Source organism: Cimex lectularius, unplaced genomic scaffold (genome assembly GCF_000648675.2).
Source record: "Cimex lectularius strain Harlan isolate CLEC.00 unplaced genomic scaffold, Clec_2.1 scaffold33, whole genome shotgun sequence".
NCBI classification, from domain to species: Eukaryota; Metazoa; Arthropoda; class Insecta; order Hemiptera; family Cimicidae; genus Cimex; species Cimex lectularius.
In genome coordinates, this window is record NW_019392683.1 from 1,385,873 (window position 1) to 1,410,731 (window position 24,859).

Sequence of the window (24,859 nt, forward strand, 5' to 3'; positions counted from 1 at the left end):
CATGTTTATTTTATATAAACCTGCTCTATACATCTAGACGTGTTTATTTATAAATTAATATATGACAAAAACTAGCCACCAGACTGGATAGCCCATAAAATGAATCTGACAAAAAAGACCAAGAATAATGAAGAATCGAATAAATTCCTTAAAAATCATAACTCTTCAGGATTACAATTTTAAAATTTAAATCTTTCGTAAAACAATTCAATTTTCATAATTCATTTTTTTAGCTTTTCCTTATCCTGTTATAAGAATGGTTTCCTTCTCGACTTTATCAATTATACAAATTCTATCAGGCCTAAAAAAAAACTAGAATATGAACTTTTTCATTTTGAAAAACTGACTTGACTTATCCATTTTAGACCAGAGGATGCAGATATGGGACCAGAAATTAAACCAAACTATAAAATACATGTTTAAACTAAATTCGATAAATTAATCATTTTAGAGATGGATAAACATCAACTGAAAAAATTCATTTGGAAGCAAGTACGCACTTTAGGTTCGAACTCAGGACCGATGAGATTCGAACCCGGGTCCTTCCTATGAGAGTCGCCGCCCATGACAACGCTCTAACCGTTGCGACTACTGACAACCCGTATTAATAATTTTACCAGTGAAAAAACGCAATTTTTCTGCCCTAGCCTAAAATAACCAAGTCCTTCTGGTGTGGATGAGAATCGATGAGGAAAACATAAATATGCCATATAAGGCAAGATGTCTGTAAGAATTTCCAGTACATACATTAATCAATAAAATTTTAAAACAAATTAATACAGAACCCGTAGAAAAATGCTTTACTTCAATACCTAATCTAGAATAATAAAGTCCTTATGACGTGGGAGCCACGACAGAAGGGAAATGATCAAGAAAGAACATGACAAACAATCTGGAAAACATACTATACAAAAACTGCATTACTCATTGGAAAATACACTTTTCAACAAATCTGATACAAAATGAACGAAAAATACATGGAACGCAATACTAGCCTAAAATAATCGAGTCTTATCATTGGCTTGAATGCCATGACTGGATGGGAATCGACGACGAGAAGTACTATCTTCCACAATTTACATTAATCATTAGAAAAATCCACTTTTAGCCAATGGAACACAAGACTAAATCTTCACCGTTTACAATTAGAGTTTCGGACATAAAAAAGTATGATGTATCAACGAATCAATGAACGATAAGTCTGAACAACAGCAGTGCTTGGGCTTCAACCAATCCCTATTATGTTAACCGCTACGATAAAATTGTAAACATTTGCCGAAACAGGTCAACAAAAATGTATATTGCACAAAAGGTAATGTTTTGATATGTAATTATGCAATTACACGACTTCCGTACATTCATTACTGCACACTTCACTAAACCCATTTGTCCTTTTTAGTTTTTAATTCAAGAAAAAAGAGCAAACCAGATAAACTTGGTGCCAGTTAAGCCTAGGCCAACAAAATTAGCGCATGCATATAAAATGTAATAGATAACTTTATTGGCAAGGTCAGCTCATTTGTTGGTTCATCGTAGTGTAAAATATTAAATATGAGCACTAATTTTAATTAGTAATTTTTATTATGCTCCATTTGCTATAATTTACTATAAACTGAAATATTAACATTAATTTAAAATTTATTCCGGCTTGAAAATATTTTCACCTAGAGCAAGGAAAATTATACAACAGACTTCCATGAATCATTTCATTATACACCTCCCATTATGATTTATTTAAAACAATATGTCTATTGTTATTAACACAAGATATTAGGTTTGGTCTTAACATTTTTTAAAGGTTTATTTCAGTTTAAAATTCTAAGAAAACCTTAGCAAATTTTCGGGTGTGCTTTTTGACATAACAGATCTAGTCGAGGTTTGTGTGTAAATGAGCTCTTCAAGGACTTTTGATCATAAAACAAGGAGTTGACTTGACATTGGAGATTTCCACCTGTTCGAAAACAATCTAGCAGTCTAAAAAATATAACGCACAAGAGGAAATGGGGAATAAGTTCAGGGCCGTAATAGAATTCGCGACAGGACAGACTCAATAGTATTGGTCAGAGAGGATTAGGTAGAAGACGCAAGGATGAGGCTTCTGACTCATTAGTACTATATTTGAACTGGGTCTATTTTAGTATTCAATGGAATGTCTTGGATGGGCGTGTCAATCGATCAAATAACCGACAAGATAACGTAGAGTGGGTCTACAGGACCATAGATTTTTAAATCACAAGGAATTAGAAAACACCATGTAAACATTAACAGATTAGATCAACCTTACATAAAGGCATAAGGTTTTCTGAAAAGAAAACTTCATTGGGGCTTAACCATTGATCTGGTTAGGCTGAATTCCAATTTAGATCAACCTAGATAACAGATGTGATGTATGAAGTCCATCTTCGCCTTTTCAGTGGTACACTTGAATTGTGGCTATTGGACCAACTATCGCTGGAATAATTTGGAAAAAGACCGACAGTAATTTGGTTAGGCCGCTTGTCAAGGAAGTTTGCAAATCACGAAGAACCACTGGATTTAAAATTCTAGGACTTAAATATCACAGTTTAGTACAACCCGATATGGGGTATGGCTTATGAGGGTTCTGACGAATCTAAACTTAAACTAAGTATTTGCACTAAATAGGCAATACGAAGTAAAGTAAAAAATCTGAAAGGTAATTTGAGTTAGGGTCATCCACTTTCATATAACTGTGAAATAAGTAAATCACGAAGCACATTAAAAATCTACATATTTGTAGACTCAAGGAAGAAATAGGTGTCGATTTATAAAAAAATAAGATAATTTTTATTCGGATGATGAAACATACGGGAGAAGACTGTCAACTTAAGTCTCGAGGGGTGGTTTGTGCGTTTTTGGGTATCTGAGTTTTATAACTCATTTCAGTTAAGTCTGTTTATCAAATTTCAATCCACGAGTAATGTGCACTAGTTGATAAATCTGCTTAAAAATGAAAATAACTAACCTACTCTTAAATGTGGATAATTTATCTAATCTAAATGTGTCATACTAACTAATAATGCACTAGTTTGGACCAATTGTTGAGTGTTGTATACGCTTGGTCACCAGTAACCCTACGGTCTAATCTTACCCCTCTATTCGCATTACTACTACAGTATCAAGTTCCAATATACAAAAACTGTTTTGTAAAAACACTTGAGGACACTTGTCTTCATCTGGATTAATGGGCACGAATACTCACGCCTCCCCACCCAAAAAAAGAGAAAAACATACTAACAATACAATAGATGCCATGAAAACAAGATGACTCAATACTATACAAAGATACAAGACCCAACCCGGCAATGTTTCCATACAACAAAACTAAATTTTAAACAATCGAAAACTGGATACCTGCAACAAACGTTACATCTTTGAAATTGCTGCCTCTTTGCGCGAGAAAAAACCTAATAGCAAAGAGGGTTTCAAGTAAATTGATAAATTAGCTGCTAAATAATACTAAAAGATGGTTCCAGAATTCAATTAAATAGGCCATTCCCAGAATCAAGAGTGTACATAACTAGGCAAGTACATAATTGGGTTGTTTTGGTTCTCCCAAAATTTTTCAAGGTTTTGATACAATTCGTTATCATACAAACAAGAGAGATGGAAATAACCAGACGTCTACAAAATTGAAACCTGAGGTATACATTCCCTGTTTTGTTAGAAGGGGTTTTAATGGAAGGAAGAAAATTGACAAGGCAGTTATAAATATTTATGAAAGTTATTAGTTGAGAAAAAAAAATTTTCTTCAAAAAGAAGGGAAAATTCGAGAGGTGAGGTTGTTGAGATGGCAAGTGGATCGAAGTCACGATAGCTCAACTGGTAGAGCAGCGGCGTATTTAGCTGAAGGTCGTGGGTTCGAATCCCACTCGTGACACTGACTTTGTATCTCAACCAATACCTAAGTCACCAAGATTAATTAATTGAAAAAAAAAGATAATTGGTCAATCGGACCACGAACTGTATTGGGTTATAAATAAAGTAGGGTCAATCCACCATCTAGTTAGTCCACTTTAGTTTCGGGGGTTTGTAATCCCTGGAATTTTACAACTATCTATTTAAATAACTATCGGATATTCGTCGAACAAAACATGGGCCGGAAAAGCGTCTCAAGTGTCCATTTGGCTAGATAGGATTATAAATGACCAAGAACCATAACGAAATAAAAATTTACATATAACCATAGCAGTTTATATCATCCCTAGGGGGGTACCCCTTATAAGATTTGTGATGCATGAAGACTGAATTTTAACTAAGCTTAGAATAGTTAACACATGTCAAGGAACAAAAATCTATCATTTGGTCAAGCCACTGTGTACATGGAAGTTTGTAAATCACGAAGAACCTATGGAATTAAAAACCTACATATAAACATCGGCAGTTGAGAACAACCATAGAATCAAATGGCTTATGCTTTATGAAGGTTTTGATGAATGAAAACTATGTAGGAATTAGACATAAGGGGTGGTATTTACGATTTGTGTGTTAACCCTGTTAACTCTTTTTCGAGTCAAATCGAATAGCGCTGTAGTCACATTGTTAGTCGTTATGAAGTAGGTAAACAACTAGCGGCTATGAATTTACAGCTGTTTTTTGGTCGACACATTTTTTTTAAATTACCCATTAATTAAATCAGACCTGCACATTTCTTTTGTTAATTTCGGAGCTATCTCATACATAGTGGATACGTCCACATTGCTAAAAGTAGTAGGCTGTTAGTCGTTAGGATACAAGTTAGGTATGTCGGCACGAATTGAAGCGTGTCATTTGTTATTACTTTTTGTGTGCATATATAGCATTTTCAATTGATTAATTTGGCTTTTTTACTAACTTTTGGCATCTTATAATTTAACACAAAACAAAACCATAAAAAGCAACACTAAGCCTTCAAAGGCTGGGTAAAGCTTTTATTTTGGTTCTACCAGTCACCACGCGCAGCACTGAGGAAAAATTAACATTTAACATGCTAAGAAAAAAAGGGGGCGTTCACGATCTTACTGTATATTTCTAGATTCGAGTAAACACGAGTTAACATCTAATAAACATCGTGAATACCCCTAATGTGCAGGAAGAATGGCGTTGTTGGAAGAGTATGAAAATATTCCACAGCACTACATTCATAACCTCATAAAAAATGCCACGTCGAATGCAACCACTCATCAACGCAAGAGGAAGAAATACTACGTAATGAATTAAATGTACTAAATAGTGACCGAATTTGAAGTAGGGTCAATCCACAATTTTTTGAACAGGTTAGTTTGTGAAAATCATCTCTTGAATTATAATCTATACATAAAAATCGGCAGTTTAGATCGAACATCATAATGAATTCCAATTAATTATACTTTATATCTACAGTCTCGGTTGAGATTAAAAAGTCAGTGTCACGACCGGGATTCGAACCCACGACCTAAATACTCTGCTGCTCTAACCACTTGAGCTGTTGTTACTTTGATCCACTCGGACACCAAATCCTCATCTCTACCTACAACATTTCTAATTTTCCCTCTTTTTACCATATTTCCATTGTAATGTGGGTTCGAATACAGCTCGTGACACTGACTTTTCATCTTAACCAAGACTAAATAAAAATTATATTTAATGTGTGGTGTTTAGCTACTGTAAGCCAATGATTATTTGGAGATCGCAGGATGCGGTATGGTGTGACGTAGATTTTAGAAAACCATTTTCTTTACCGTGCCAACGTTTCGATCTTTATTTAGATCATCTTCCGGGCTCAAAGTGTTTGCTTTCTGTGTAGACTGGTCTTTCTTTTGTGTCGTGTTGAGAGCGTAGTGTGTGAATATATTTAATTGAAATAATTAAGTAGGTCAATGATGACCACTAAACATGTAAAGATTAATATTCAAATGAACGAAGACTATAGTGTTATGTGAACTTGAACTAGCGTAGTACATGTATTAGTCAGTCAATAAATGTGTATAACAATTTTAAATTAAGAGTCAATCTACCATCAGTAATGCCGTTTGTAAATCACCAGGAATCCCCGGAATTTTAAGCATCGATGAGAGCCATAGGAATGAAGGCTGTGTTGTCAAATGGTCATCGACGCTATTAGAGCACTATCCCCATTCGGAGGACTGTCTGTTAAAAGAGAAATCACGGCCGAGTAATTTTTACTATGCTCCATTTGCTATAAACTGAAATATTGACATTAATTGAAAATTTATTCCGGCTTAAAAATATTTTTACCCAGTCGGGAAAATTATAGAGCAGACTTCCATGAATCATTTCATTATACACTACTGATTAAGATTTATTTAAAACAATACGTCTATTGTTAGAAGCTGTGTGAGATACAGTAACTCGAGATACTAGGTTTGGTACTTAAATGGATAGCTCAAATGGTTGGAGCAGCGTATTTAGCCGAAGGACGTGGGCTCGAATCCCGCTCGTGATACAGAGTTTTTCATCTTAACCAAGACATTAAATGAGAAGTATATTTGATTGAAATTTTTAAATAGGTCAGTTATGACCGCTTGATGATTAATATTGTAATGAATGAGGACTATAATATTATGTGAACTTGAACTAAAGTTGTACATGTATTAGTCAGTCAATATGTATAACAATTTTAAATTGAGAGTCAATCTACCATCTAGTTAGGCCACGTAGGTCACGGCTGTGTAAATCACCAGGAATCCACGGAATTTCAAGCATGGATAATAGCCGTAGAGATGAAGGCTGTGATGTCAAATGGTCATCGACGTTATTTCAGCACTATACCCATTCGGGACGGGGAGTGTTAAAAGTGAAATCACTGTCGCATATCCGTTGAATTTGGTTGAAAACCGTCTCCATCCTCTGCGGAACCCAATCGGTAGACTGTGCGGCCATTTGAATAAGACGGCATGCGAAAGCGGTCAGTCTGTAGGGTTTAAGAATGTGAGGATCGTGCGGAGGGGGACCCGAGGTACGATAGTGGAAAAAGGGAGGGCAACGTTCGGTCACGTGATTTCCACATCTCGCTGAACGGAGCGGGGCCGAACGGAGCCGAAGAGGAAGAGCGAGGGATGTCGTCGTCGCTGTTGTCCGTCGGAACGAACGAGGTCGCTGTTGCCAAACCTCGCACATCACCCCCGCCTCGCCCCTCGTCGTGAATTGAACATTGAAGCAAATGCCGTTGGCACCACCGCCTCTACCTCACCGACATTTAACTGCAAGCTTTAAACCCCCCGGCCCTCGCCCGCACCGGCCGCGACGTTGTAATGTTCGGGTTAGATTCAATCGACCCATCTCTTCTAACAATCAATTACCAAGGTCATTTTATTTCCACGCTTTTCTCATTTCTCTCTTTAACTACAAAAATAAATAAATAATAATACCAGAAATTGTCTTTTTCTTCTAAGCCAAACGATTTGTTTCGACGCCCGTAGAACTGGGTCAGCTCCGTCAAGACACGCATTTTTAAATAGCCTTCCGTTTATTCCCTCTCTCCTTCCGATCGCGCCATTGTAATTTCGGAATGTTTTTCATTTTTGAGGTTGTTTCTTTTTTTTCTTTTTCTTTTTTTAATGGCGAATCGTACGCCGATTAATGGGGCCACTGAGCTTAACAGTCCGCCATTATAAGCTATGCCTCGAAGCGGTGTTGCCGACCTGGTCGACCTTTCCCCCCAATCCATTACGCACCAGAGAATTTCGTACATGACGAAAGCATAAACAGGGCGTTTATTCCATTCTCTTCTACTCGAGTAAGTACGTCTTTCAAATTTATCAAATACCGAGAAATTCAGCAAAAGACCAAATTCAATTTTGAATAAATGCTTTTCCTTGGTTTAATATCTGATCCTACTATCAATATAAGCGACTAGCGCGATTCGGCCGTTTTCCACTAGTCCTTTTTATGATATAGGATATCAAAGATATCAAAGGTTGAGTAGAACAAGCGTTCTGCACGGTTATGCTATATTTTTCTTCTATCCTGTTTGAAATCTAACGAAGTATTTTCAAACATTTCCTTAAAACTCTAAGCACTAGGCTGAGACCTGGTCATCAACCTCTTCCATCGAATAAGATTGCAAAAATTCAATTACTATTGTTTTCTTGCTTTCATTTTATATCCAATAGGAATTTTGACCAGACCTTGGCTGTTTCAAGACATTTTTATTATACTGAATTCCACATCAATATAAAAACACGGAAATATTTTCACTTTATCGTATTGTAACTCTAACCCGAAACGTTTTAAGTATTTTCCTCAGAGAATCTAAGTAGCACGTGAAAACTGTTGTATACGGTCAGTAGATGCATGGGATGGGGTAATCTATTACGCATCAGAGGATTTCATTCGTGACGAAAGCATAATTAACAAGGCATTGGTCTATTCCATCCTTTTACTCTTTGGATTGAATCATTTCAGCTTTTTCTTTTACCAACTTACGTATAAATACAAACGTACGTAAAATATATCGAACGATACGATTATTGAGCAATAAATGACTAAATCGTAAATATCTAGTTGACCAAAGGTTATACGTTTATTATTACATACGTTAATAAACCAAGTCCAAATATGGTCTTCACGCATCACAATCCTTATGCCTTCTACCAACGGTGAAACTAAACTGTCTGTGTTTATAAATTTTTTTTTGTTTTTAGATAAAAAAACTAGTCTAAAATGTTCTGACTAACATTTTAGGGAGACAAGCTGCAATGAAATTTGTAACTTAGTGGCCTTTGTTTATTTCATTATTGTTTATCCAAGCTAACCCCCTGGATATTGGCCGGTTTTTCATAATAACTACATACCTCAGGTAAATATTATTGTCCTAGATGCACGTAGTAAATAGTACATGGTCATTATGTCCTATGGATGTGGAAAACCGTTATACAGTGCAATAATTAACTAGTCAATAAAAAAAGAGTCCGCTGACTTCACAATAATTTCTAGGAAATGTTTAGGTTCATCACATGGACACTAATATTTAAAAATCTTCGTAACTATTCACGCGTCTTTGTATGTGTTTTATGGAGTCAATAGTTGTCCGGGAAAAAGAGAAACCTTTACAAAAACACGAATAATACACGCTCTAATAGACACATTTCAAAGTAAGCTAGTTAATTATCAAACACCTACCACAACAAGATAATTTTTTATTGTAAGATTATCAAATATCGTTCGATATGTCTTATAATAATTTTTTAATATAGGATTTAATTTTTTATCGTCATATTTGCATGAATTATTTGTCCAATGGCTAAGTTCTAGTCGCAAACTGTGGTTCAATAAACCTAAAATTTGCTCCGTGATATGGAAGGTTAAAAAACGAATTTTCTGGACATATTTAGTTAGAAAAATCCAATTATGCTCTTGTGAAATATATATATAGTACGAATCAGAGGAAAAAAACAGTAAAATTTTCCATTATTTCAGAAGTGGGTTCTGGTATAACACAACGATAGAATATTACATAATTATCTTAGATCGATAATGAAACATGATAAGCCGTTAAATTCTGCCCAATAAGCTGTTCAATGCTGAGCCGAAGAAATTTGGTTTAACAATTACAAAACTGGATAATCGCAAATATCAGGTTTAAATGGCGGTCAGGTCTGTTTTCATTGAACAGTAGAAAAAAAAGAATAGGTAAGAAAATCCTTTCAATATTTTCGTAATGTTGTAATAAAGGAAAATTTAGTCCTATAAGAGGTAGATTTTATGATATTTATCGTAATTTTTGAAAATTAATGGCTTATATCTTGTTTGTAGAGTCGATTATAAAACGATCTGATAGGAGAAGAGAGGAATTCGGACAAATCTCCCACCGTTTCTATATTCAACGGATTGTAACGAATTTCCCATTATTTTCTAATTAACGGTCGACACTTGGTCTCGGAATCCTTTGAGAAGCCCCCAAGGGAGAAAATTTTTCCACGATATTCAATTGAGAATTTGGACAAGACACACATATCTCTCCCACTCCCCGGTTCCTGTATACAATTTATAAACAACTTGCCTGTGTTTAAATAGATGTTCAAGGCTATCCTCGTCTGTGTGTGCGAAAACACACTTATTCCTTATCGCCACCGGCTGATTTTATTATCTTTATTCCAACTCCCTTCTTGGTTTTATTAAAAAATACACTACTGATAAGATACTTTTTTTTATAGAGAGATTTGTTTATAATATTAAAGAGTTATGCTGCTTTCAAAAAACCTAACTGGATTTCGGAAATAATCAAATAGAATCGATGATAGTGACAGATACGGATTCCATTTTCGATAATGGAGACGAACAGACGAACTGGGATCTAATTCGGGACCGCAAAGGTGGACGCTTCAAATAATTCTCGACTATGCTCCTCCTTCATGCGGCTTCTAAAATTAGCCGCGATTTGATCCGGACCGACGTACAATCCACTCCAATTTTCTCTGAGAGTGAGAAAGAGAAAGAGAAAGAGAAAGAGAAAGAGAGAGAGAGAATGCTGATGAGGGGTCAGAAACATTTTACATCTTTTGAAATTTAATCTCAAATAAATATCACTCTCGATAGAGAAAGAGAGAGTGAGTGAGTGAGTAAGNAGAGAGAGAGAGAGAGAGAGAGAGAGAGAGAGAGAGAGAAAAGGGCAATAATTAGAACAACCTTGCTAATCATTAGCATTCCCATAGTGAATCGAGTTAAAAACGACCAGAAGGCAAGTAACAACAAAGAAACTCCTTTGCAATATGGCGGCGTAAGTCATAAGGAAAACGTACATGATTTATTCGTGATCAGAGTAGCCCAGGATTGACTATCCGATGATTTCGAATAAAGGTCATAAGCAATCAAACAAAAATTTAACGTAATACAATATTCTCATATTAGAAATTTTAAACTTTTTTTAAGAGGGTTCGCAACTGCAGAAGAAGTCATATAAACCCTCGGGGTGCCCGTGTTTTTGAAAAAAAAAAAACACATTTGTACGTATGTCGATTTCGAATGCAGGGCCGCTGGATTCGAACCCGGAACCTTTACCTTACAGTGATGAGCGTCGCGTCAACGATTAAACCATTGCGGCCCCCGAGGCCCCCAAAAGAAAATGTTTACACAATGAATTATCCAAGACACCAAAGGATATACGTGTTCAGAGCAAGAATAAAAGCGCATCTAAAAACATTTTTTTAATATTAAAATTTGTTGTAATTTATAATAAACTAGTTTATTTATAAATATGTGATTTTTTAATTTTTTTAAGAAGTCAAATTTTCAAAAAATTAAAAGATTCCCTGAAGGCATTTTTGAAATTAGAAGTGGAAGAGAATGATTTCCCGGTCAATTTGACTGACCTGAATTAAAATGTTTTATGGTTAGAGCTGTTAATTTAATTAAAGGTAATTAACTCTTTGATGTTTACAGGCCAATCAAAATTTTATTATATGATCGGCAAAGTTTCAGTTAATTTCTCTAAGCTAAAACATCGTTGAACTTTCTGACCAAAATTCTACATATGAGGATATTTTGGAGTTTTTTTTTAAGAAAAATTTTTGGTTTAATTGTCCATTAATTTATACATAATTTGAAATAGATCAATCAATCAACTCTTTATAAGCTTCGAAAAATTTACAATTATGAGACAACTTTGGGTATGTAGATGTAGATGTAGATGACAAGTCAAGGTGTAATTTATACTGCACTCTTTAAGAGCTATTGTATCCACCGAACTGTACTTACAGCACACAGTTAAGTCCTAATTCATAAATGTGCCTACGGATTTTGGTGTACAAATGCCTGGTTTGAATTTTGAAAAAATTTTGTAATTAAGAGACCAAGGAAATTTTAATTTAATTTTAGTAAATATCAATATAAAATATTCTAACTTTCAGAAGAATTATAGGTCATAACAAGATTTCAAATGTTTGCGAACAAATAAAGTTTGAACTGCAAATTTATTAAAAGTGGCATACCACAAAGTGTTACAGTATAAGGTAGAGGTAGGAAAATACGAAGTTAATTACTTTAAGCTAAAACGTCGTGGAATTCCTGGCCACAATTCTTCATACGAGGATATTTTGGAGTTTGTTTTTAAGAAAATTTTTTGTTTTAATTTATAGCATAGTTCGAAATATATCAATCAACTCATTATAAGCTTTGAGAAATTTACAATTTCTATTGCTAGGCGACAAGAGAAGACAACATACTAGTTTCTATAGTTATTATTTGGGTATACAAATGCCTAAGTTTTCAATTTTTAATCATTTTTGTAGTTAAGGAAATTTTATGCAATTTGAACTATTAAAAATACCAGAAAATTTACAGCTGGTTGAAATTTGTAACGTTTTTTAATATTTCCAAGAAACCGGGGGCTTTAAAAAACAACAATATCAAATATCCTGATTTCCAGAAGGATTATAGGACGTAACAAGATTTCAATTGTTTGCGAACAAATAAAGTTTGATCTGCAAATCTGTTAAAAGTGAAATACCTCGAAGAGTTAAACTATAAGGTAAAGGTAGAAAAGAAAAGACGAAGTGAATTTCTTTAAGCAAAAAGTCCTAGAATTTCTGATCAAAATTCTCCATATGAGAATATTTTTGAGTTTGTTTTTAAGACAATTTTTTGGTTTAATTGTTTATTAATTTATAAATAGTTCGAAATATTTGAACCAATCAACTCTTTATAAGCTTTGAAAAACAATTTCTATTGCTCGGCGACAAGAAGAGACAATTTCTAGTTTCTATAGTTATTCTTTGAGTACCGAAATGCTTAAAATTTCAATTTTTAAACGATTTTGTAGACAAGGAAATTTTGCGCAATATGAAATATTAAAAATACAAAAACATTTTAAAGCTGGTTGAAAATTGTAATATTTTTTAATATTTCGAAGAGACTGGGGGATTTAAAGAAAAACCAGTATAAAATATCCTAACTTCCAGAAGGATTACAAGACGTAACAAGATGTCAAATGCTTGCGAACAAATAAAGTTTGAACTGGAAATCTATTAAAAGTGGCATACCATGTAGGGTTACACTAAAGGTGTAGGTGGGAATAGACATGTTTTTCCTGGAAAAGTCCTAACTATTAAAGAGAAAAAAAGGTAAACTAGGCAAGGCAGATAAACAATCCACATACTAAACTTCTTCGACGAAAATATTTTCAAAAGAAAAATCTTTGTGAAGCAAATTTACGTGATTAAAAGTAACATTTCAAATCTAAATTAAATTAAATAGGTAGTTCATAGCTAAGTAATGATTTACACCACGAACTTGATTAGTTAGGGCATTACATGGCAATGATCGTTTTATCGCTAGTCAACATCTAAGTTTAGCTTAGTGATAAAAGGTTGCATCTTTAGAACGGGAAAGAAACGCTTAACAGCGTGAACAAGGTGAATCGAACAAGGTGCGACGGACCCAAGGAGCAGTGCCCCTCCCGGAGACTCGTTACGTTACCTTATTTTATTAGTTAAGAAGTCACAGACGGATTCCCCACTCTGTTCGCTCTGAATACCTTCAAGGTCCGTCCGTCACGTCTCTGCTCCAAACTCCTTTAGCTTTACCATCGATATTTCTATCCACACTTCCCCTCTACTAACGCATTATGTTCTTTATCCTTTTCCGTCTTGATTTTTTTTCCCTACCCGTCGGCTCGCCCCTCTTCATCCGGGGGCCCCCTTTGTCCCAAACACTCGTGGAAACAAGGAGAGGAACGCTTGTTTTTCCCCTTAGGGATTCAATTGGAAAAGGAAGCTACATGGCGATTAATCAAAGAGATCAAAACTATCAACACTAGGACTACAGCCGCTTCAGAAGCGGAATCACCAATAATCCTAGCATTTTACTAGTGAATCAAAATAGACGTGAAAATTCTCGATAATGTGGGCATACTGTCTCGCCGATTGTCGTCAAATAAGTGTCAAGTAGGAGTATGACTGAACAAATTTTATGTTTAATAGCATGCTTTGTTAGTTTTTTGAAACAACTAACTTTAGGGGGCGTCGGTGGCTGCAATGGTTAAAGTATTGACAAGGCGCTCCACTGTAAGGTAAACGTCCCGGGTTACCTGACGTACTTACAAATGAGTTTTTTTCTCTCAAAAACATCTTCATATAACCTCGTAGTTGAAACACCCTCCTAAAAGATAAAGGGGAAAGCGATTATAAATGCTGGTTTTTACTTCGGAAGAATTCACTAAAGGGTAGACGTTAAAAAGTTTCAAGGCATGGCAACAGACCTAAGTGAATCGACGGACATACAACTAATCTATTGAAAGGCTTAAAACACCAACAACTAATTACTAACGAATGTTCTTTGGACTAGACTTAAAAATTGCTAAGTCTATAATGTCTCGCTTGTAGTTAAGCAAGGGGTTTGACTAATTTTTGACCTCCTGTACAACTTAAACTAAATTTGTTAATTTTTCAACTTTGAACAACGAAAAGGAGCTTTGCTTCTCAAACGATTCATTGAATTAGAGGTTTACGATATCAGGAGCCATCCAAACCTCTACCAAAAAATCCTAAGTCAATAAACATTATATGGAATATTTTTAATTTATATTCTGTTTAAAGACATCTGCGAAAATATCGTTTAAAAATGCTCATTCAGAAGCATAAAAGATTTACAATTACTAAACAAATAACATTTAAATAAACGAATGTTCTGTAAACAACACATAACAATGAAAAGTCGATTATTCATGGTGAGAAAAGTATGGCTTATTGTCAGACTCGTCGCCCTGAGGAATTTGAGCAATTTTAACTTACTAAACAATTTAATCTAGGTTTTGTTAGGTATAATTAACATTTCCTTGAAATAAGTTTTTTGAATGCCCTTCATATTCGAATATTGAATATGCAAATTTCGCATAATTAAACGTTTTTATCGCAATAATACAATAGTTGGAATTTTTTCTTTAACTTTAACATTTATTTTTTATAATTGTGATACATAAATAAAGACTAATTTGAAAAATAACAAAAAGGAGGCAAAATTCGAAAAGTGGCTTGAGATGGGAAATTGATGTCCGAGTGGATCGAGTCACGATAGCACACGTGGTAGAGCAGCGGGGTATTTAGCCGAAGGTCGTGGTTCGAATCCCGCTCGTGACACTGGCTTTTTTATTTGAACCAATACCTTACATAAATATTAACTTATTGAAATAAATAAAAACGTTATAAATTTGCTTTAAATTGTATCTTAATTTACTAATAATTTTTATCAACATATTGGGGCGGCAAAACATAAGCCAAAAGTGTAAATGAGAATTTACTAATTTCGTGGTCCACTTGACCAATTAAAATGGCAAAAAGGAGGGAAAATTCAAAAGGTGGGGTTGAGATGGGAAGTTAGTGTCCGTGTGGATCGAGGTCACGATAGCTCAAGTGGTAGAGCAGCGGCGTATCTAGCCGAAGATCGTGGGTTCGAATCCCGCTCGTGCCATTGACTTTTTTTATCTCAACTAAAAACCTTAATTAATTGTAAATGAGAATCTTTCATTTATGTATATTCTAAATATTTCTAACATTTTAAGGATGAATGATTTTCAAAATGAAAATTCAAAAAATTCTGGTGCGCGCAATCTCGTCGTTTATCTCCGTCGACTTGCTAAGGTTTTTAAGCTTTGTGAGTTTACAGGGGTTATTACGATTCTTAATGACCAAAAAGTTCAAAAGTTGAAATTCAAACAAATTTATAACTTGTAAAAATTACGAAATAATATATCAACATATACGTTTCGGATTATCTTTCAAAGCTCTTAATTGCTTACTAAAGTCTATTTTTTCTATATACAAGAATTTCTTAACAAAAAAAGCCATTTCAAAAAACAATGTCAATTTTAATATTTTTATCTAGTAAGAAAAATATCCTAACATGTATTTTTATGAATTATTTCATTTTTAAAAGTTTATAACTTCGTTAAGATTTACCAAATTTCCTTCCTCACGTCTGTTTAGGCTTTTACTACATGACAGTCAAAACAAAATTGATTGTAATTTAAGATTGAAAGATTAATTTTAAGCGTCTAAAAGTTTAAAACAAATTAAACGTTATTTATTATAAAAACTTGATTAGAATGAAAAAAATTATCTTCCAAGTTTAATTCACTTTTTTCAAACTTCTCAAACTTTGATAATTCTTCGATTTTCCAGAAAGTGGAGAACTTATCTGGAAAATTCCGCCAATTCAATATTTTCATTTAATGACTAAAAACGTTTTTCTAAGGGGAGGGAAAAACGAGAAAAAATTGTAGAAAAAATGAACACATAAACAAATACAAAAAGCACTAGGATAAACAAAAAATGTAAGGTACGAAAAAAAAATGCAACACTAAAAAATGATTCAATGAAAGTCTAAATGGATACTGATCAATACTGTCGAACATGTGCCATGCAAGAGAAGAAAATTTGGAACCTTAATTTTTGTTGATCGGCCGTAATAAATCATCCCGGTTCCCCTCGACATTACGCCTAGATCGTCAGTGTGTTCTTAGATCCCTCAGAGTCCAAACCTAAAAATTGCATTGTCTTGGAAATTGGATTTGGAAATTGAAATAAACACAGAAACATCAAAAATATTCAAATATGACGTTTTACTTTTACCTACAACATCGAAAACGGGACCCTGTCGAATAACTTATTTCAATTTTGATTAAAACCACCTTATGGTCCATATATTAATATTGTACCGATTTGATTTTTAATAATATAATCCCATGAAATGAAGGCATTATCTCCGAATGCTTATCGTTCGGACAATAGATTAGGCACGCACAATTTTCTGAAGAATTCTAGCCAAATCTACCTAGTGAATTTGGCTCTAAGAGATTAACAATAAATAGTAAGTTAGGACGATCAAAATACTAAAAGTTGACCTTGATGTAGCAACGAATATGAAAAATAACACAAAGTCCGCAAATGCTCTGTTTCTTTAAGATCAACCCCCTTTAGATCTCTCACGCCCAAACCTAAAAATTGATTTTTTAAAAATAAAACTTTAAAAATCGATAAGTTCCAATATGTCTTATGCCACCCTTTGCCACCACAAACATAAAACTTATCGGATCCCCTTCACCAAAGCAGAAGAAGAAAGGAAGGATCTCTTGCCAAATTTAGGTTTGACAAGCACTTGCCTGGAAAAACGACTGGCCTGAATTAAAATATTTTATGGTTTGTTCTGTTAATTTAATTAAGAAAATTAACTATTTTCTTTTTTACAGGCTAATTAAAATGTTAATACTAGTGTTTTAGTTAATTTTTATAAGTTAAAATGTTGTGGATCTTCCTTACTTAAATTCTTAGTATGAGGTTATTTTGGGGTTTGTATTTAGTAAAAAATGTCGTTTGTCTATTAATTTATCATTTGAAATCGGTCAATCAACTCTGGATTTAAAATTTCTATTCCTAAGAGACAAGAGGAGACAAGTTACTAGTTTCAATATTTTTTTCACAATTTTTTTATTTTTTTTTTGTAGTTAATGGCGACAGTTCGAAATGCAAATTTATTAAAAGCAATACCTTTTATCACGAAGACAGCTTTTCATAAAAAAGATCATACTATAAAAGAGAAACGAAACAAATTAGACAGGGCAGATGACAAACCACTAAAACTTTCGACACAAAAATATTTGGAAAAAAGGCTTGTGACGCGATTAAAATTAACATTATTGTGTTCTTTTTTGCTTTATATGCCGCTCTTTATTTGGACTTATTAAAAATGGAATATTCATGGATTTTAAGCAAATATGTAGTATATAAACTTCTTATGATTATTTTTTGGGGATTTGGAATTATATAGGGTCAAACATACAGATATGTGCCCAGTTGAGCCTGTTCAACTTCTTATGAAGGAACCCGAAAAACCACTATTAATAGATTAATAAATACAATATAAAATATTCTAACTTCCAGAAGAATTATAGGACATAACAATATTTCAAATTTTGGCGTACAAATAGAGAAAGCTAGAACTGCAAATCTATTAAAAGTGAAATATTCACGGATTTTATGAAATTTTATACAGTCTTCTTTTGAAACAAAAAAGAACACGACGGGTTGCACTATTGGGTAAAAGTAGGGAAATACAGCTTTTCATAAAAACAGCATACTGTAAAAGAAAAAAAAAGACAAACTAGACAATGCAGATAATCAAAACACTGCACTTTTCCGACACAAAAATATTTTGAAAAAAAAAACAACCCTTGATAAGCAATTTTACGCGATTAAAATTAACATCCGATGTGTTATTTACTTTTTTTGCTTTATACATCGCACTTTATTTGAACTTATTAAAAATGTAATATTCATGGATTTTACGCCAATAGTATTCAAACTCCTTATGATTTTTTTTTTTATTTCGAATTATACAGGCTCAAACATACAAAAATATTTTGGAAAAAACCCTGAGAAGTAATTTTACGCGATTAAAATTAACATTTGACGTGTTATTTACTTTTTTGCTTTATACTGCGAACTTTATTAAAAGGGGGATATACGTGAATTTTAAAGAAATTGTATTCAAGCTTCTTATGAAGCAACAAGAAGAGAAGCACTATAAGAAAAAAAGTAGTAAAAAAGTATTTTATAAAGTCGTAAAAATGGCAAAAAGGAAGGCAAATTCGAAAGGTAGGTTGAGATGGGAAGTTGGCGTCCGAGTGGATCGAAGTCACGATAGCTAAAGTGGTAGAGCAACAGCGTATTTATCCGAAGTTCGTGGGTTCGAATCCCGTTCGTGACACTGACTTTTTTTTATCTCAATAAAGACCTTACATAAAAAGTATGCTGAATTTACATAGAAAATTCGCAAGTAAATTGAATGGGGCTGGCACTCACTAACAACTTAGCCGACGGGCATAGATTTGGGGTACATACTGTAACTTAAACTTAAGTATTAATAAATAAAAATTAAACGCCTAGACTTTTTCCATTAAGCTATAAAGATTAACTGAAAAAACTAAGTAAATAATAAAAAAACATGGCCATTGGCAGAGGCGAGAATAGTTATTTATAAATGGCCAAGTCTGCAAGGGGGGTTCGAATCCCGCTCGTGACAATAGCTTTTTGATTTCAACCAATACCTTACATAAAAATTAATTAATTGAAAGAATTTTGAAAAACTTAACCTTGACGCCAATGTTTAAGGCCAATCAAAATGTTATCACATGATCGGCACAATTTTAGTTCCTTTGTTTCAGCTACCAGCTCTCGATAAAAACTAAATTTTGAGGATATTTTTATTTTATTGAAAAGATGAATATCATTTTATTCCTTTAATTTTCCAATAATTGCGGCTGTATTGAGCCATCATTTAGCATGTGCTTTTATTCCTTATAGCATAAATAAATATTAACTTTTCTTCTGATTGTTAAGGATATAAAATCATCTGATATCTTGGTAGTTGGTTGAACCCATTCAACAGCCAAGCTTCTATTTCTACATAATTGAATGTGCACCGTTGGGCTTTGAAGAATTGTGATACCGTTTTGTTGGGGAAAGGATCTATTTTTAAAACGGTTTTTTATTCCCCGGCTCCTTGATACGAATAAGTTCCTGGTATATAGGGTTTAATTTCGAAGGAAAAAACCCCGTATTCTCTTGAGTAAGAAGGAACAACTTTACAACACGGTATGAGAGAAAATTAGAAGATTTAAATATTTGACTATAAGCCAAAGTTGAAGAAACCAGGTGATACGACTATTTATAACCTACTGAGTTCGACTGGATTTCGATCGAACGGCGAACGTACGAGACGATTGTTTTGGCATGGTCTCAAGGAGGTGACGAGACCAAGGGGAAGAAACCGGTGGACAAATGAGACGGTTTTTCGACAGGGAGCGGCTTCTTTGGGGTGGGACACCATGTTGCCGGACTGACACCCAATATCTATATATAGTCAAAGGACCCCACGCCCCGTGTCCTGCGGTCTTAACCCGCCTGCAAATCGATCCGGTCAAGTGATCGAGGGTTTTCATAAAAACAAGTACGAGAAGATCTGGTGGGAGTGTTGAGTCGGTGGCTGTTGAACGGGTCTGTTAGCGGTCTGAAAGTGGAAACGAGTGGATACAAGGTCATGCCCTCACCGTACAAGTTCCCGTTTCTTCCTTCCATATCTCACCCCCGTACGCGTTCCGACGCCCTGGCGATATTAATTTTCTCGAGTGTTCTGGTCCGAATTTATATATAGACAACCCGGCCCTTGTTTTGGACTTGGCTATTTTCGTAGTGGCGAGAGGACTCATCTACGAGCACTATCATTCGGACAATATATAACCTGTAGAATTAATTTTATCGAGAATCCTGGCCAAATCAACACCCAGTTTTGTTTTAAAGAAATGTATCAATAAATAATAAACTAGGACGGTTAAGATAATAAAATATTGACCTTAAAATGTCAAAGACCAAAAAAACTTTAAATATTCCGTTTTCTTAGTTGATACCAAAATTTACTATAGATTTTATTTAAATTCAAACGTTTCTTAAGATCAACAAAAGCTAAATGATATTTAACTGATTTGACTGTCATCAGTGCGATTATCTGGCATGACATATGATTATGCGAAGGGGGCACCCTGCATGGGGGGCTAAATTTGAATAATCCTTAAGCTCCTGATAAGATATGCACTATCTCCAACTATATTTGGGTAGAATTAATTTTCTTGAGTATTCTAGAAAAAACAATACTAAATCGAGTTATGCTTAAGTTTATAAACAATAAATAATAAACTAGGACAGTCAAAATGCCAAATGTACGCAAGCGTTTTTCCGTTTTGATTATAAAAAACGTGTTTTCAAGGAGTTGTCTGTGTAATATCAATGAAAATATGCGGATTTGATAAGAGCAAGAAATATTTTAAAATATCGATGAAAATTTTCCGAAAAATTATAATAGGATTTGTCGTTTAGATCAGGGATCAGCCTAGCACCCGTATATGTACATAATATTAATCTATCTATGTTTTAGTCGACAATTGACCAAGTTACTTCTTTAAATTAATTATTCTTTTTATGTAAGGTCTTGGTTGAGATAAAAAAGTCAGTGTACGAGCGGGATTCGAACCCACTATCTTCGGCTAAATACACCGCTGCTCTACTACTTGAGCTGGTGGGTTCGAATCCCGCACGTGACACCAACTTCCCTACTTCAACCTACAACCTTTCGCATTTTATAAAAACAAACGAAGACCTTACATAAAAGGAATAATTAATTGAAAGAAGTAACTTGGTCAATTGACCACTAACAAATATAAATCTAATAATATTTAATAAGTAAAAGAAGTATCACTTCACTAACAGCTCCCCGTGGCCACTTCGTAAGTCGCTGAGAATCGAATCCTGATTAGAGGACATTTGAAAATGGCAAAAAGAGGTAAAATTCGAACGTTTGTAAATTGAGATGGAGAGATGGTGTCCGAGAGGATCGAAGTCACGATAGCTCAAGTGGTAGAGCAGGGGGGTATTTAGACGAAGGCCGTGGGTTCGAATCCCGCTTGTAACACTGTCTTTTTTATCTCAACCAAGACCATACATAAAAACTATGTACATAATATTCAATTTACATAGAAAATTTGCAATCAAATCAAATGGGGCTGGCACTCATTAACACCATAGCCGATGGGCATAGATTTGGAGTACATACTTACTGTAACTTAAATATTAATAAATTTAAATTTAAATTAAACGCCTAGACTTTTTCCATTAAGGTATGAAGATTAACTGAAAAAAAATTAAGTAAATAATAAAAAAACACGGCTATTGGCAGAGGCTAGAATGAAAACATAGTTATTTATAAATGGCCAAGTCTGCAGCAAGGCGGTCGAAAGTTTTAAATACTTGGCTAGTTGTCGAGGAGGGGCTTAGGGCCGGAAGTGCAAAGCAGAAGCGAGCAGGCTAGAAAAGCAAAAAGCTTCATTCTGCGCTTTGGAATAATAGTCTTTCAAAAGAAAACTTCCACCAAAGGCGTCCTTACTTATGCAGCGGAAATCTGGGCTACGCCTGGCAAAATATTTTCGAGGGTGGCTGTTATGATGGATTTTTGGAGAAAGAGAATTAAAAAGACAAGGACGGACCGAATAAGTTATGATGAAGTAAAGTAAGGACTTAGAAGTAGACAAACAAAGTAGGACGCAGGTCCTCTGTTAATGAAGTGGGTCTTTTCGAGAAGAAGAAAAAGAGGGCAGAACATGAGCAAGAAATGACAGTAGGAACGCATAAGCGAAGATTGGAAAGGACCTGATGTGGTTTACTATTTGGCCCTTCGAAAAAAGTTTGCCATTCCTTTGTATGAACGAAGCCGCATGTTACTCGTTTCATTGAAAGGAAAACATCATTAACAACTTTGCCTGTTCAAAATGGAATTGGAAATTTTCGCGGAAAAATACAACTGAGGCTCGTTTATTTAGTCGATTTTCGCTCTTTCAACATAAACGTAATACAAGGACTAGAGTCAACCATGCTCTTTTTGATCAATCTTAAATTAATGCTCAAATTTAAGTTGACTGTTCGGTTATTTTATGTAGATTATTTTAGAATTATTTATGATTTTAACCCTCTTAAAGAGAAATTTACAAATTAATTTTCTTCCGTTACAGTTATGTTCAATTAATGTCAATGTCTGAAAACAATTTCGAAACTTTTTCGCCTGGGTTTTACAACAGGCTTAGAGTTGCGTTCTACGTATCCGTCGTCTCGAAATTAAGCGTTACGTAAAAAAGATGGGGTGCTGGAATAATAGCCCAGGGAAGACCGGCATATGTTTCGTCTCCGTTGATATGTCGATAAACGGGCGGAAAAGGTTTTTTTTTTTAAACCGGCGTAGTCACAAAACCAAACAGGTTCCACAATTAATTCTAATCGCGTCTAGTTTCGGTTCGCACAGTTGTTCGACATGCAGCCCGAGTCTGAACCGTGTTGTAAGAAATGTTTGCAACTTTGCGATTTGCGTTGTGACAATGAAAAAACTCACGTACAGTGTTGTAGTAACAACGCCTTCCAAATCGTGTAAATATTTTATGCGTAGTTGAACAATTGAATTTGAGCGAAACTGACGGGATTGTCCGTCAAGTTTATCATCCGTTAATTGATGGCCGTGAATCATGCCAACGATAACACGTAATCGCGAAAGAAAAATTTGTACAGTTAAGAAGTATTGGGTTGTCTCACATGGAATGTCCGTAATTTACGTTCATATTGTACACGTTTTTCCCAACACGGGTGGCTAACTTTTTTTTAATGCCGGAAATGTAGAGGTAATGGTCTCCCTCTAGGAAAAAAGTTGTAGTGAATTATTCCAGCCGTGGACCTCCATACGGACACCATCAATTTGGTTTTGGCATGTGAGCTGTTCTTTCGACGACATATATCCACTGCCCTGACCGACGCTGATTGTCATATGCAATCTATTGTTCATAGCAAGTGATTATTCTTTCAAGAAAAGGCTCGGTTTTTGCCTGGCGAGGAACGAATCGCATGTCTCAAAGCGCTTTAACCGCTGTCGCTCAGTGAGCTCATGAAGGACCCATAGATCTAGCTTTTTGATTTTTCCTATGTTCCTTAATTGTCTTGACATGGTAGCTGCACTTGCATTTGGGTGTGCTGCGAGTCCTCTGACTGTTTGATAGTGGTTTTCTTCCACCTGAAGCTTAAGGACATCGATGTCAATTAAATTTGGAGGTCTTCCGCGGGGCTCGTTTTCCAATTCGGTATTCCTTTCCGACCATCCCTTAGCAAGGTCCATTCCCTTCCCTAAACGCCTTACTGATGTTTCTTGCAGCTTCATCTGCGGAACGACGTTTAAACTTGTCAAGGAATATGACACGAAAATCGCGTGTTCATATTTGGATGTATACTAAAAAGTGTATAACGGAGTCCTCATTATAGACAAAACTGGAGGATTAATAACTGCTTAATGATAATATGTAAACAATTGGAAGTAAACAACAGAAAATCGCTATATCTTCTCTGAATTTCTGAAACTATAAAATCGTACATGCATGAAACAACCCAATATTATGTGTGATTGCTTTATTATTTTAAGAAAGAATTTTCCGCATTATTTGGATTACCGTCATATGTTGAAATAGTGACCAGTGAAAGGCAAAACCATCGAGAATAGTCAGATCAGGATGATAGATGGGCTATTTATAGTGACTGGTTTAAAATCTCATTCAGACTGTTCTGGCTTCAAAGGGAACGAAGTAAAATAGTAGGGAATGTGTTTCTTAAGTTTACTAGATTTCCTTGTGAGTCGGACGGATCGATTAAAAAGGGAACAAAAGCCGAAGGTGTGTCTAGAATTGATATTGATCTTATAAATGCACGCGCTCGGAACAATGGAAAATACAACGAATTCGACAACTTATGTACCTAGACGGTAGTTTTTCGTTTTTTTCTCTCTTTCTCAGTTAAGAAGGATCTCACCCCGGTTGGATTGTTCAGTTTTCTTACTATAGGGTATAGATAGTCGGTTTGTAAAGTCGGGGTGGGACATCCACTACACAATTGATTCGTCCGGACTTGTCCGTTGCTATGACTACACTCGGTAAAGGGGGTAAAACCTTGTTTTGGGGGTGGGACGACGCGGGGGTGGAGAGGAGAACTAGCCGCCCGCAGGAGTGTGAACGTAGAGTCTCTGCCTCCGGACGGAGAGGGAGAGCGAGAGCGAGAGCGAGCGAGTGGTGGAGAGGGGAAATCAATCCCGCACACAACCTACTTTACTTACCTCAACTCCAAAACTTAAACTCCCCAATTCGATAATACAGTGTGGATATCCATATCGGGAAACCTTAATCGGATCCGGTGATTTTAAATCGGCCCCGGGGGTTTGTCGGTGCATAAAAGCCTTAAAACTGGCTGGATTTAAAATCAGTTTTTTTATAAACTGTCAAAAAATGGCGAAGATAAGA

General features: G+C 35.0%; 1 protein-coding gene across 7 annotated transcripts in view; it reads right to left on the bottom strand.

The window, feature by feature from the left end:
* Nucleotides 1-24,859, bottom strand: part of LOC106662419 (serine/threonine-protein kinase tousled-like 2) — a 174,967-nt gene that overhangs the window by 42,486 nt on the left and 107,622 nt on the right. Inside the window, exon 2 of one of the 7 annotated variants that reach the window (XM_014386500.2) lies at nt 16,375-16,471. The exons of the other annotated variants lie outside the window; for them this stretch is intronic. Coding sequence (XP_014241986.1) covers nt 16,375-16,425 — 51 coding nt within the window. The 5' untranslated portion in view covers nt 16,426-16,471. The remainder of the gene's footprint in view (nt 1-16,374; nt 16,472-24,859) is intronic. 7 annotated transcript variants of the gene reach the window in all.